The 13481-nt window shown below is 47.8% G+C and overlaps 1 protein-coding gene across 2 annotated transcripts in view; it reads left to right on the top strand.

The window, feature by feature from the left end:
- The window catches only part of TBX1 (T-box transcription factor 1), a 72959-nt gene that overhangs the window by 44149 nt on the left and 15329 nt on the right, over positions 1-13481 (top strand). For both annotated transcript variants that reach the window (XM_069620046.1, XM_069620045.1), the window contains 2 exons: positions 3126-3297; positions 3800-3955. In XM_069620046.1, the coding sequence (XP_069476147.1) occupies positions 3126-3297; positions 3800-3955 (328 nt within the window). The remainder of the gene's footprint in view (positions 1-3125; positions 3298-3799; positions 3956-13481) is intronic.

The following is a 13481-nucleotide window of genomic DNA, read 5'->3' as shown; positions in this document are numbered from 1 at the left end:
TCACTCTCCGACACAAACAGCACTTTTGACATTTTGACACAATTAAAACACACACCCTTTCGGAAACGAGAAAAACAGAGCCACGTGGATCTGAACACGAGCCTGGCATTTACTGCCAAACGTTCTTACTAGGCAATTATTATCCTTCAACTTCTGTCTCGAGGTGAAAGTTGTTCACGGTCTTAATCAGCATAATTAAGACAATTGGAGCAGAAAGGGGGATTAAAGGTTCCCCTGGGAGGGCCCTGGCGTGAGAGGCGGCAGAAAGGAATTCTTTTTTCAGGCTTAAGGGTTGTGGTAAGTGAGCAAGAGACTGGCGGATGCTGCGGCGTTTAAGCAGCGTGAGGCGTCGCCCAGATCAGCTTTCATCTTTGCATTCTGGGACTTGTAGTCCTGGGAACATAATGCGAAGGACAAAACTAGAATTTCCTGCATTAAATTAAAAAAAAAAGACCAACAACTTGAAGAGGCCCCTCCCGACCTACCTTTGCACGTGAGCCTGTTGACGGGAGCCATAACCGGGCCTAGCGTCGACATGGCAACCCTGGCACCAGAAATAAACAAGCCACGTAGAGAGAGGCGATGGAGCAGGGGGTGTAATGCATATGATTGATGCCATAGCTGCCAACTGCCTCCAAGCCATCAGCATCGCCTGCAGTCACGCCAGTGTCCATTTCAACTAGTAGCACCTTGCAAACTGCACCTGTAGGCCCATACGCCAAACAGAAACTGCCAAACTACAAATCCCAGAACACAATGCACTGCTGGATAAAAAGCCAGGACTGCTTCTAGAGAAAATGGCAATCCCCTGGCCTGGCATCTCTTCTCCTGTCACTAGGGTAGCGTAAACCGGGCACAGTGGCAACCAACATGGGGTTCCGCTTTTTTGGACGGCATTGCCACTGTTTTGCGTTAGTTTTCATGGATGGAGAAATGCTGGTTACGGTGTTTAGAGGCCTGAATCCCTACTGCCTTCTGGGACCTATTATCCTGGCTCCAATAATGAGAACAGCAAGACTACAAGTCCCATAATTCCCAGAAGAAAACAGGACTGAATGTGCATCTACCGCATGGCATGGGGTATGTTGGCACATATGCCGTAAATCATGTGGGCTTAAGGGGGGTGAGGGGGGGGGAGTACCTGGTAGTGGGTTGACGCTATGAAATATTCTTTAGTATAATAAATAGGACATTCTGTGCTCTATAGCCCGAGGGACGGCCAATATTAATTTTGTGGGCGTTTGGTGTAGCACATATGCTGCCTGATATGGCTTCAAAGCGCTTTCTGAGAAGCCATGCAGGGATGAGTATAATAAAAGGGAGAAGTTAGAAGGAGATCAGGTATGAGATCTATGCTTACATCTGCCAGGAGGCCCCCATATTCTGTATGATAAACGGTTCCTCTTCTGAGTTTTTGGCCAATAGTATTTTGCATTCTGGGACTTGAAGTTTCGCCTTTCCCATTCTAGTCTAGGCCTTGGAAGCCCCACATACAGTGTGCCCTGGGTTGAGTCAAGGTATCACACATGACCTGGGGCGGTGTCACTTCATACGTTTCGCTGAACAGATGTGTCTTGAGGACTACATGTGGGGGTTCACGGCAGAGGAAATGCAAGAGAGTGGAGCTGTGAGCGTAAAGGCCTCCTTCTCAGAACTGCGTGTGCCTCATTTTCCGGCGAGAATGCAGGTTTCAGGAGGACAACCGTGGGCGTCATTGAGGTAGGTAGTGTCGGAACGCAATGTTGGGGCGATTTTAGGTGTCACCATTAAGGGTGACATGTGTCAATTTCTTTGTAAGGTAAGACATTCCCAAACTAAGAGGGGAGGAGCATACTTCACACAGCTAAACAAATATATATCAGGGAAACTATAAAGTTTCAACATTCTGAGACAAAACGCTAAAATGGAGGGCTAGGCCTTGCGGGAAGAGTGGGGTATTCCAGCGCACCCCTTCCAGGAGAGAACTTAACAGTGTAGAGCAGCGCTGGCGCAGGCATCAAACAAGGGTTCCATTACTAACCCCGGGAGGTGAATACCAACCTGGCAAAAGCACCCCACTATAAATGGAAGCAACTGGCTTCTAGGAGCAACGGAGTGCTTTACAATCATAGCTCTTTAGCTCATTCAATAAAGAAAGTGACAATTTCCATCAAGCAGCATTGGCATTGCAATTTGTGAAAACATAATTTCGGAACCAGCTTGATTTGTTTGAAAATGTAATTAGCGTTTGAAAAATATACAAAATGCTTCTTATACTTTATAAGTACCTGGCAAAGGGGGTTTGGCAGCCCCCCAGCCAAGTAGGAGGCAAAGAACGGGGTTTAACATATGCTAAAGACCCCCTTCCGAGCCTCCTCACAGTGCGAGGCCGCCATCTTCCCTCCCCAGGAATCAGGTAAATTCACGCCCCCACCCACATCCCCTGCCCGTTCCTCCCACTTCCCTTTACCACATTTCCAGCCGCTCCAGCCCACTTACCTTGCGCTTTCATATCCCTAATAGGTGCCGGCAACACTACTTATCCCGGCGCATCCTCGATCTGGCAACGGCCACCATGGAAAGGGAGAAGGGACTACATGTAGTTCCCTTCACCCCGATCAATGGCAGCCATCTTGATTTGTAGTTTTTATCTCGAGCAGAGAAATGGCATACACGTTGTTTCTCAACTTGACATAACAACACTATTAGTACCCCGGTACAACATGGAGTTCATTACGGGTCAGGTAATGCGTCATAGCTTATGTAGAGCCCTCGCTTCACTCAGGCTTGTAACTGATCCCGAAGGGCATTACCTGACCGGTAATGCCCCCCCTGCTGGGGTTGTTTTGTTTTATTGGTGGTCATGTTATTTGGTACATGTGAAGCACGCCACCTGCGACTGGCGTGCCCCTGTAAGGCTGCCACCCAGCTTGCTGCCTGGTTTGGAGGACAGATAAATACGTGTTTGCCTGACCAATATGTGATTGTGAGGTTGTGTAGCTGTAGCATATTTCTTATTTGTGGCAACAACAAAAAAAGTCTACTGCCAGACACACACGCACCTGAATGCATATCAAAAAGATGAGAAGTCACAATCCCTCTGGTGTGGGGACAGTCACCTTACTCTCCCTCTCTTCTTTACTCAGGTATGCCTTCCACAGCTCCTCGTGGCTGGTGGCGGGGAAGGCTGATCCCGCCACGCCCGGCAGGGTGCACTACCACCCCGATTCTCCAGCCAAGGGGGCCCAGTGGATGAAGCAGATTGTCTCCTTCGACAAGCTGAAGCTGACCAACAACCTCCTGGATGACAACGGGCATGTGAGTCAGGGGTGCGTGTTTGTGGGTGGGGGGATATGGGCACGGTGCCTGGGGCAATGCTCTTGTGAGGGTCCAGGAGGAGCAGTCCTACCTCCTCGTGCCTTCACCCCCGCCCCGATTACTTTGAAGGCAATGTGGAACGTTTAGGACAGGGGTCTGCAACCTTTGGCTCTCCAGATGTTTGGGACTACAACTCCCATCAACCCTTTCCAGCATAGCCAATGGAGGTCATCATAGGTTGCAGACACCTGATTTGGGACATTGAACCACTATTTGTTACGTGTGATAAACAATTTTATTTTCCAGAAATATGTGTTAGATGTTTTGAATCATTTTAAGAAGTAGCAACAAAAGAGTAGTTCTTTATGTTTTTGTTGATCTCCTACTGATTTTCTGGGGCTGTAATTCCTATATAATTGTTGGCGCCCAAATATGCGGGCTTCATGTGCTGGAGAATGGCTGCTCAGGAATAACGCCCCTCCCCTTTTTTTGTGCCCCCCAGATCATCCTAAACTCCATGCACCGGTATCAGCCTCGGTTCCATGTGGTGTACGTGGACCCGCGGAAGGACAGCGAGAAGTACGCAGAGGAGAACTTCAAAACCTTCGTCTTCGAGGAGACCCGCTTCACCGCAGTGACGGCGTATCAGAACCACCGGGTAAGCCGGGACTGTACGAGGGCAGACAGAACGCCATACCACTGTGTGCTCTGGGCGATCAGCATTACTGGGTCCTTAAAAAGCCACGACTGTCGAAGGAATCTGTCACTTCAAGCAGTCATCTTATGAGCCGGAATCAGGCTGTGGGAAATAGCACTTGTATATTGGGAGGCTCATTAATTGCACAATTAGCAAACAGATCATTTTTATGTACAATGTACTTGATAAAAAAGTTAACAAGTGTTTCTTGTCGAGAGTAGCTTCCTCAGGACTCTAAATATGAAATTAATCTTAATCCATGGTGATATGTTATATAGCACGCAAAGGATTGACACAGTGGGCCTCATTACGAGTATGGCAGCATTGTAAAAAAAAATAATGGGTGATAACTGAATTACCTATAAACAACCAAAAAACATGGACCTCAAAACATTTTATTGCATAACTAGTCCATTCTTGGAGATGTTCAAAAAAGCATTTAAAGGTCAATTTATTTCAATGTACATATTTATTAAGTGAATCAGTAAGAATTTCCTACACACACATATTTTTTAAAATGTTACTAGAGAACATCAATGAATTAATAGTAATAATGAAAAATGAATAGTAGATAATATACAAAAATAGAGTTAATTAAGAGGCCCACATGCATTTCACATCGCTCCCACTGAAACCTCTTAGACAACAAAAGACAGCATGTGCATGGATTAAAAACACATTGGCAGAAGACTATTGTTTAAAAAATGAAATCTTGTAAAAAAAAAAATCAAGGTGTTTCTTGTCCACACCAGGATTGTTTTCACACTAATTTCATTGATTTGAACAATTTGATACATACATCTGCTCCAATTAAATTGACAAGAGATATTTCATGATTTTCCTTACCCAGTGATTCCTAATGCCTTTTTTTACTATGTACTATGTACTTAATAATCAATAGTTAACAAGGGTTTCTTGTCGAGTGTAGTTTCCTCAGGACTCTGAATATTATACTAATCTTAATCCATTGTGTCGTATTGTAGCACACACAGAATTTACACAGTGAGCCTCATTGCAAGTATGGCAGTGTGGTAAAAAAGTGGTGATTAGTAAATTACCACCACTTTCACTGCACCGCCACAGTACAAGTTTGGAGGTAAAGTGGAATAAATACCTCGAGCGTCTGGCTGGAGATATTTCATCCACTTTGCCTTAAAAAAATTGAGGAATTACCGCCAATTGATTTACTGCCGGTGATAAACCCTCCAAATGCCCAATGGAGACCCGTGGGACTCCATGAATGGAAATTGGCACCGCCTTACCACTGCTCATCATTTGGGGGATTTGCTGCTGTTAGGAATGGCTCTAACAGTAACAGATTATGGTGAAATTGCTAGTGGCAATCGTAACTGGACTGAAGACGCAGATCCAGAGTTCGGAATGCTGCTGCCCACTGCGACCATCCTGTCTTATTGGAGGAACACCTGCACCAACCATACTTTTCTGATCATCTGAAAAGTCATGCATTTCAGTTTCCACCGTCTGCCAATAACCATCCATCCTGGCTGACTGACCCCAAGCTCTCCACCTGGTCCCATTCTCCGCACGGTGTGGCCAGTGCTCTCAGCATATGCACGCACCTCGCGTTAAGACCACAGGTGACCACCATGACACCTTCTGAACCTTATATGGTGTTGGAAGAGAGCTCAACTGTACCTATGGCTCACCAAGAAGAGCATTAAATGGCTGTACCACCTGCCTGCCTGTAAGTGATAGATGGTAGGACCTTTCCTGAAACTCAGTGGAGATGAAAGGAATTGCTGTTCTTCAATGTTTGATGCATCTTCAACCTTGCTTCCATCCATCAGAATGCTAAAACTCTGCCTTCGTCCTAGGGAAATCCCTTGTCACCAGCACCAAGATCAGACTTCTAACCGAGAAGGGTGTTGAGCAAACTGTACTTGAAAACGTAAGAGTATCATCCAGCCATCCCTCCCTCCATCCACCCCTCCATCCATCCACCATTGATCCATCCATCCCTCCATTCTTTCTTCCATCCATCCATCCACCCAAAAATCCATCCATTGACCATCCACCCATCATTTCCTCCCTCCCTCCACCCACCTCTCCATCCTTTCTTCCATCCATCCTGTCATCCTTCCTTCCATCCGGCCACCCACCATCCATTCACCCACCCATCCATCCACCCAGCCACCCTCCCATAAATCCATCCATCGATCTATCCATCTATCCATCCATCCATCCATCTATTCATCCCTCCCTCCAACCATCCATCCCTTCCTCCATCCATGCATCCATCCCTCCCACCATCCATCCATCTTTCCTTAGTTCCTTCCTTCCTTCTTATCTTACCACCAACCCATACATCCATCTATGACCCATCCATCCCTCCCTCCACCTCTCCATCTTTCATTCCATCCATCATCCATCCATCCCTCCATCCTTCTTTCCTTCCTCCATCCATCCAACCATACCCACCAATCCACCCACCCTCCATAAATCCATCCATCGACCTATCCATCCATCCATCCCTCCTGCTTCCTTCCTTCTTCCAACCACCCACCGACCCATTGACGGCCCATAAATAGATTTATCGACACACCCACCCATCCCTCCTTCCTTCCATCCATCCCTCCCTCTCTCCAACCAGCCCTCCATTCATCCCTCCATCCTTCCATCCATCTATCCATCCTTCCCTCCCTCAATTCCTTCCTTCCTCCCTACCTCCTTCCAATCACCCCTCCATCCATTCCTGTATCCCTCCCTCCCTCCAACCGTCCGTCTACCCCGGCCTCCCTCCTCAACCACCCTGCCTTCATCTCCCCCTCTCTCTCTCCAACATCCCTCCATCCACCCATCCCTCCCTCCCTCCCTCCGTCCATCAATCCATCCATCCCTCCCTCGAATCCTTCCTTCCTCCCTCCAACCACCCGTCCTGCGCACCCTCCCCCCAACCTCCCTGCCTCCATTTCTCCTTCTCTCCCTCCCCCTACATCCATCCCTCCATCCACCCATGCCTCCCTCCATCCTTCCATCCATCCCTCAATGCATCCCTTCATGCATCCATCCCTCCCTCCAACCATCCCTCCACCCATCCGACCCTCCCTCCCCTCGCCATCCTACCTCCCCCCTCCATTCGTCCATCCATCCTTTCACTTATTCGGGCATTGACTTATTAAGGCCCTAACGGGGGCCAAAAACAAAGGCGGGGCGGCGAAGAACGATGGTCTGGAGGGTTTCCTCTGGAAATGCCAGAGGTTATGATTAATGCAGACAGTGCAGCCATCACCTGTTCTGCTTCTCGGTACAGCAACTAACCGCCCATGTTGTTTCATACCAGAAGCAGTCACCAGTCCTCGTGAGCGGGATGTTCTTATGCTCGCAGGAAACGTGGCGGTCCAGGTCAGGGCTCAGGGCAGGCTTCTGGCGGATCCGACCTGTCTTGTTTGAATGGGACTGTTTATGGGGGCAGGGGGTGGCTGGCGGTGGCTGTGCCTCTGCTACTTGTTAATGAACATATAATCCTTGCCAAGAAGCAGAAGACATTTAAGAGTGAACGGCTAAAAAAAAAAACTTTTTAGCAAACAGCGAGTCTCCGGCGACGAGCGAGCGCCGAGTGACGCGATGTTTGACATGGGAGTCAAAGCGCTCCCTAATCTCCCGCGGCCTTCCAATCAGAAAATAAATAAAAAAGCCATCAGCAGAGGCAATTAAGAGCAAAGTTGTACTCTCTTAGCAAACCTCGGCGTATCCTGTTTACATGTCACCCTTAGCTCTGTCATTGCGGGATTTTTTCCGTGCCTAATTCCTGTCTGTATTTCAGAAGCTGGGAGTGTTACAGTTGCCAGTTGTTATTTTTGGGAAACGGGGACGTATTCTACTAGAGGAACCTGTCTCCTCTTTCCACCCAGGGTTGTCTTTTCTTTCCCTTGGAAACATGACTTCATACGTTTAAAAAAATGAAAGGATTTAAATATTCTTTGGAAGCCGGAGAGAAGAGGTTTAAACACATCCTCCTGGACCTCGAAATTCAGTTTGAGGTTAAATGTATTCCTGCTTCTTTTTACGGTCTCTCAATATTGAATAATGCCTTCAAAAATTCCCTTTCCAGAAGACAAATACAAAAACATTTCCTTCAAATGTAGGTATTATTGTGGTCATGGTATAATTACCCCGTTTAAACTAAGAGACAAGAACATTAAAATGTATGATCACTTTGTTCTAGAGCACGGGATAACAAGAAAATGGGCTGGGCCTACGTGCTTTAATTTGAAAAGGGACTTTCTGTGCTCATTTTCCAATGTAGGGTATCCTATTTCCCCATTTTGAAGTCTAATAGTACGCCATGAGGACCCGTAATTACCGCAGGTGGTAGCTACCGCCTGCGGTAATGGTTTTGTGCAGAGGGCATTTCCCCCGCACAAAATCAGGCAGTTTTTGGAGCATTGAATTTTGAAAGTCTGAATTTGGCAGTAAATGTGGCGGTAATCTTGTTAGAGATACTTTTGTACCGCGCGCGCGCGGACAAACTCTAAAAGAGGCCTTTAAAGTGAGGAGGTTGTGTTCAAGGTGTGTTCCACATGGGCCTTCGCTCTGTGAAGCCGATCCGGGGGCGACTCAAGACCCGGGCGTTGGTCCCATGTATGTCGCCAGACATAGAACATATTTTCTAGACGCTGCCCGCCCCTCTGCTCCCGGCCACCCGGTACAGCGGTACCCCTCCCCTGTGCCCCTGCGTATCCATCTGCTCTGTTGCTACCTCTGTAAAGCGCTATGTTGCTTCTCGAAGCTAGGTCCACACTCCGTAAATACCATAATCATAATAAGAATATTTTTTAATATATTATTTTTTTTGTGTTAGTCTTTGTTCTTTTTCTTTTTCTTTTTTTTTCATCTTTGTGCTTGCGTACATCTCGGTTCAATCGTTTCCATTTTTCGTGTTGCTGTCTACTTGTAAACAGATCTTGGGGAATAAAAGGCGCACATCTTTTTTTCTTCGCAGCCCACAGTGACAGGGCATTTTCTATGTTAGAATTATAATTGCTGGTTGTTCGCCCCCCTGTGAGAGCCAAAGGCTGTAAAACAATTGCTACGATTACTCACCATAACGTCATTCAGTGGCGGAAAAGACATTCAAACGGATGTCTGCAATAGGTACATAGACCAACTGAGGTACTTTAACAGTCTTATTGATTTTAAAAACGCATGCACCTCAGGACCTTGACCCTGTGTGCCCCAGCAGACACGCCGATGTTCTGATACATGTTGGCAGTGACTTAGTGAAGCTGAAACTAAATGCCTTGAAACAAGAGTCCAGGCAGACATTATGCAAAACAGAAAAAGGGGGATGCTGGGTAAGCCCCCAGTAGATGCAAAGAGTTCCATGGCAGACGCGTGGATCACAATAACGGCTTTCTATTTTTGGCTTCTTAAATGTCTGCATTACAGCAAATGCTGTAGAGGTTTGATTGGTTCAATACCGTTCACCCTAAGCTAGAAAGGGCCATATGCGTTCCCCATTCCAAGCAACAGACACCCAACCACTACAGGCAATAGACATCCAACTACCGCAAGCAGCACACATGCCACTACTGCATGCAACAGCCATGCCACTACTGCATGCAACAGACAACCAACTACCGCAAGCAGCACACATGCCACTACTGCATGCAACAGCCATGCCACTACTGCATGCAACAGACAACCAACTACCGCAAGCAACACACATACCACTACAGCAGGCAATAGAGATCCTGCCACCACAGGCATCAGACATCCAAACCACCTCAGGAAACAGACAGTTCTGCTACCCTACGCAATAGAAATCCAACCACCTCAGGCAACCGACATCCAACTACCGCAAGCCATACACATGCCACTAAAGCAGGCAATAGACAGCCCACCACCACATGCAACAGACATTCAACTACCGCAAGCACCACACATGCCATTACAACAGGCAATAGACATCCCACCACCAGATTCAACAAACATCCAACTACCGCAAGCAATAGACATGCCACTGCTTCAGGCAACAGACATCCAACTACCCCAGGCAATACACATGCCACTACCACAGGAAATACACATCCCACTACTGCAAGCAACAGACATGCCACTGCTGCAGGCAACAGACATCCAACCACCACATGCAACACACATGCCACTACAGCAGGCAATAGACATCCCATCACCACATGCAACAGACATCCCACTACCGCAAGCAACAAACATGCCACTACTGCAGGCAACATGTATCCAACTACCCCAGGCAATAGACATGCCACTACTGCAAGCAACAGACATGCCACTGCTGCAGGCAACAGACATCCAACCACCACATGCAACACACATGCCACTACAGTAGGCAATAGACATCCCATCACCACATGCAACAGACATCCCACTACCGCAAGCAACAAACATGCCACTACTGCAGGCAACAGATATCCAACTACCCCAGGCAATAGACATGTCACTACCACAAGCAACACACATGCCACTAAAGCAGACAATAGACATTCCACCACTACATGCAACAGACATGCAACTACCGCAAGGAACAGACATGCCACTACTGCAGGCAATAGACATCCCACCACCACACGCAACAGACATCCAACTCCCTCAAGCAACAGGCATGCCACTGATTCAGGCAAAAGACATCCAACTACCCCAGGCAATAGACATGCCACTACAGCAGGCAACAGACATCCAACCACCTCAGGCAATAGACTACCGCAAGCAACACACAAGCCACTACAGCAGGCAACAGACATGCCACTACCGCAAGCAACAGACCGCCAACCACCCTAAATATATACAACCAAACTGTCCCGCCCATACTCAAATGAGCTCGACATATGAGAATAAATAGTTATAACATGTTTGTATAACCCATCGTTCTCAAGACTTGTATTTTTTAACTATGCCCATAAAATTGTAATATAGATGCATTGTATTGGTCAAAACTGCTCCCTCCCTGTTGCCCCCCTCCCCCCGCCTTCCCTCCCCACGGTCCCTCTTGCTGTCAAGACGATGCGGTCGCTCAGAGCAGGTCCTGAGTGACAGGCTCCTGGACTCACTGCAGCCTGTGCCCCTCCCCCCCCGCGCCCCCACCTCCATCTCTCCCCCACTACACATGGGAGAGACGAAGTGACAGCTCCCTGGGCTCACGTCAGCCGGTGAGGGACCCCCCCAACCCCATACCGCTCATCTGCTAAAGCTATTGCCACCCACATCCTTCAGGAAACTGATATGTGCGAGGGGAGGGCGTGGGGTGGGGGGTGGGGGGCTTGAGCCCGCTCGGTCCCCACCGACTGACACCGCCTGTTAGGGCCCCCGACCTGCAAACACAGATCCATGGAGAGCTTCCGCCGGCCTGGTGGGTGCTCCGCCTGCCCTGCCAATACACCGCAGGTCTCCCCTTCCCCAACAGGGAAACGTCAATCACAATCTGGGGCACTCGGCGCGTTGGCTTATCTGCTCCCCCCTCCCGCGCACCCTTGTACAGTGAGGCTGGCTGACAGACTCCCGGCGCAGCCTCGGTGCCACACGGTGAAGTGTGTCAATACCGCAGCAGCACGGGGCTCAGGGACCACCGGAAGGGCGGATACTGGGGCAGGGATGGCTCATCCGATTGTCAGGAGCGGTCTGAAAAACGTGCAGTTTGCCTCTGTCTCTGATTGGTCAGTGATGGTCACGGGGACGGACGCAGTTCCATGCTATGTGTTAAAGGCTTGCACAAACTTTGTCTTATATTAGCACACTCGTTAGCCGCCCCAGCCAATCAGAGTACTCAGAATGTGGACTTCATTTGCTGGTAGAAAGTCCGCGTTCCAAGGCTGGAAAGGACTCCTAAATACCACCCTGGCCCGGCCTGCCGCCTCTTACCGCTCCGTCTTCTGCCCCCTCTTCTCCTCTAGGTACAATGAGCTTGTAACAAGCGAGCTCATTGACTTTCGTTGGGTCATTCCCAACGCGACAAACTACAAAGCCTTTGTCGCGGCACTGCCCACAGCCACGTCCTGGCCACCACGGACAGGGAGAAGGGACTACTTGGAGTCCCTTCTGCCCGTTCCATGGCGGCCATCTTTTTAATTTACTTTTTTCTTTTTTTTCAATGGCGGCAGTGGAAAGGCAAAAGGGTCTACTTAACTATGGACCCCGGGGCATTACCTGACGCAGTAACCCCCCCTGGCTCAGGTCTTATTGCTTAATTTAAATGATGCCGTACTGATGCAGCGCGGTACCTGTTGCAGAGGTTTACCTCTTCACACATGTGGTCTGGGTGATGCTTACCTTTTTTAATGAAACACTATCATGTATATGCTTTGAAATGTATTTATTTATTTATTTATTTATTTTGCCATTTGTACAGTGCACCAAACCCGGAGGCATTTGTTGTTTTTAAATCTGCCAGAATAGGTTCCGGCTTTAGTTTACAGGATGTTAACCTGTCACCACAGATGGCAAGTGGACAGTGTTCAATCTAATATTGTAAACTCACGTCTGGATTGTGTGACTCGATTCACCAAAAACGTACTCTAAGGCACCACTGATTCCCAGCGCGACCGGAGTAAGTCATGAGTAAGTCAGAGTTTTTCAGAGTCATTTTTCGTGCAAATCAGACTGCCCTCTCCAGTTTTAAGGCAGACACACTCCTGGTAACTTCTGTGGGGCTGATTTACAAAGTGTTTTTCAATAGGATTGTGCCATTGTAAAATACTTTTGGAAATCAGCCAGAGAGTGTACCGGGCCCTGTGATATTCGCTAAACGTAGGTTCCTCGCCCTTAGGGCCTAGAGCGTTTTCCAATGTGGTTTTGCCATTATAAAACGCTTCTGTGAATTAGGCCCTTATTGTCGTACTGCGCTGTACAGCAAGAAAAATGAAAAGTAATCATTCGAAAAAAACTGCTTTACCAAAGCGAGTAAAATGTTACAAACGTGAGGCAAAGTCCAAAATGTTGTGAGGTCATGGCGTTGAGGTGCCAGAAGAGGCAGTATGCAACCTCTGAAAGGACTTGAAGTGCAAATATTAGAGAAAAGTGCAATTTAATGAAACATTTGGGCCTTTAAATCGCAAGGAATATTACATGTATTGACGGTTATTTGAAGTGATAATGCCATTTGAAAAAAAAAAATATATATATATAACCTCTGACAACCTAAAAAGACATTTTGCATCTCAGAGGCGATAGGGGGAGTGGTGTTCCCCTCTTTCTTTAACCTCCACGTCTGTGTAAATATTGTAGATGCTAATTGCTGGCCAATACTGCACCATCCTTGACAGCCCCCCTCTTTTTGCAAGGGTGGGGGAGTTAAATGGACTGCCAGTCCATCTTGTGACAGGCTGTCCCTGCCCCTCCACGACCCTGGAGCTGAGTGGTCGCTGGATGTGTAACAGTTACCATGAATGCCAGGATGATGGAGAAAATGGGGACTGGATGGGACGGGCCGAAGTCTTAACCGCGCTTCTAACGCTTTTCTTTTTTTTTTTTTTTGGTGCTGTGAATGTTTTTGACA

This window comes from Ambystoma mexicanum, chromosome 10, assembly GCF_040938575.1.
Source record: "Ambystoma mexicanum isolate Mex_15411 chromosome 10, UKY_AmexF1_1, whole genome shotgun sequence".
In the NCBI taxonomy this organism is placed as follows: Eukaryota; Metazoa; Chordata; class Amphibia; order Caudata; family Ambystomatidae; genus Ambystoma; species Ambystoma mexicanum.
This window is presented reverse-complemented; position numbering and strand designations above follow the sequence as displayed.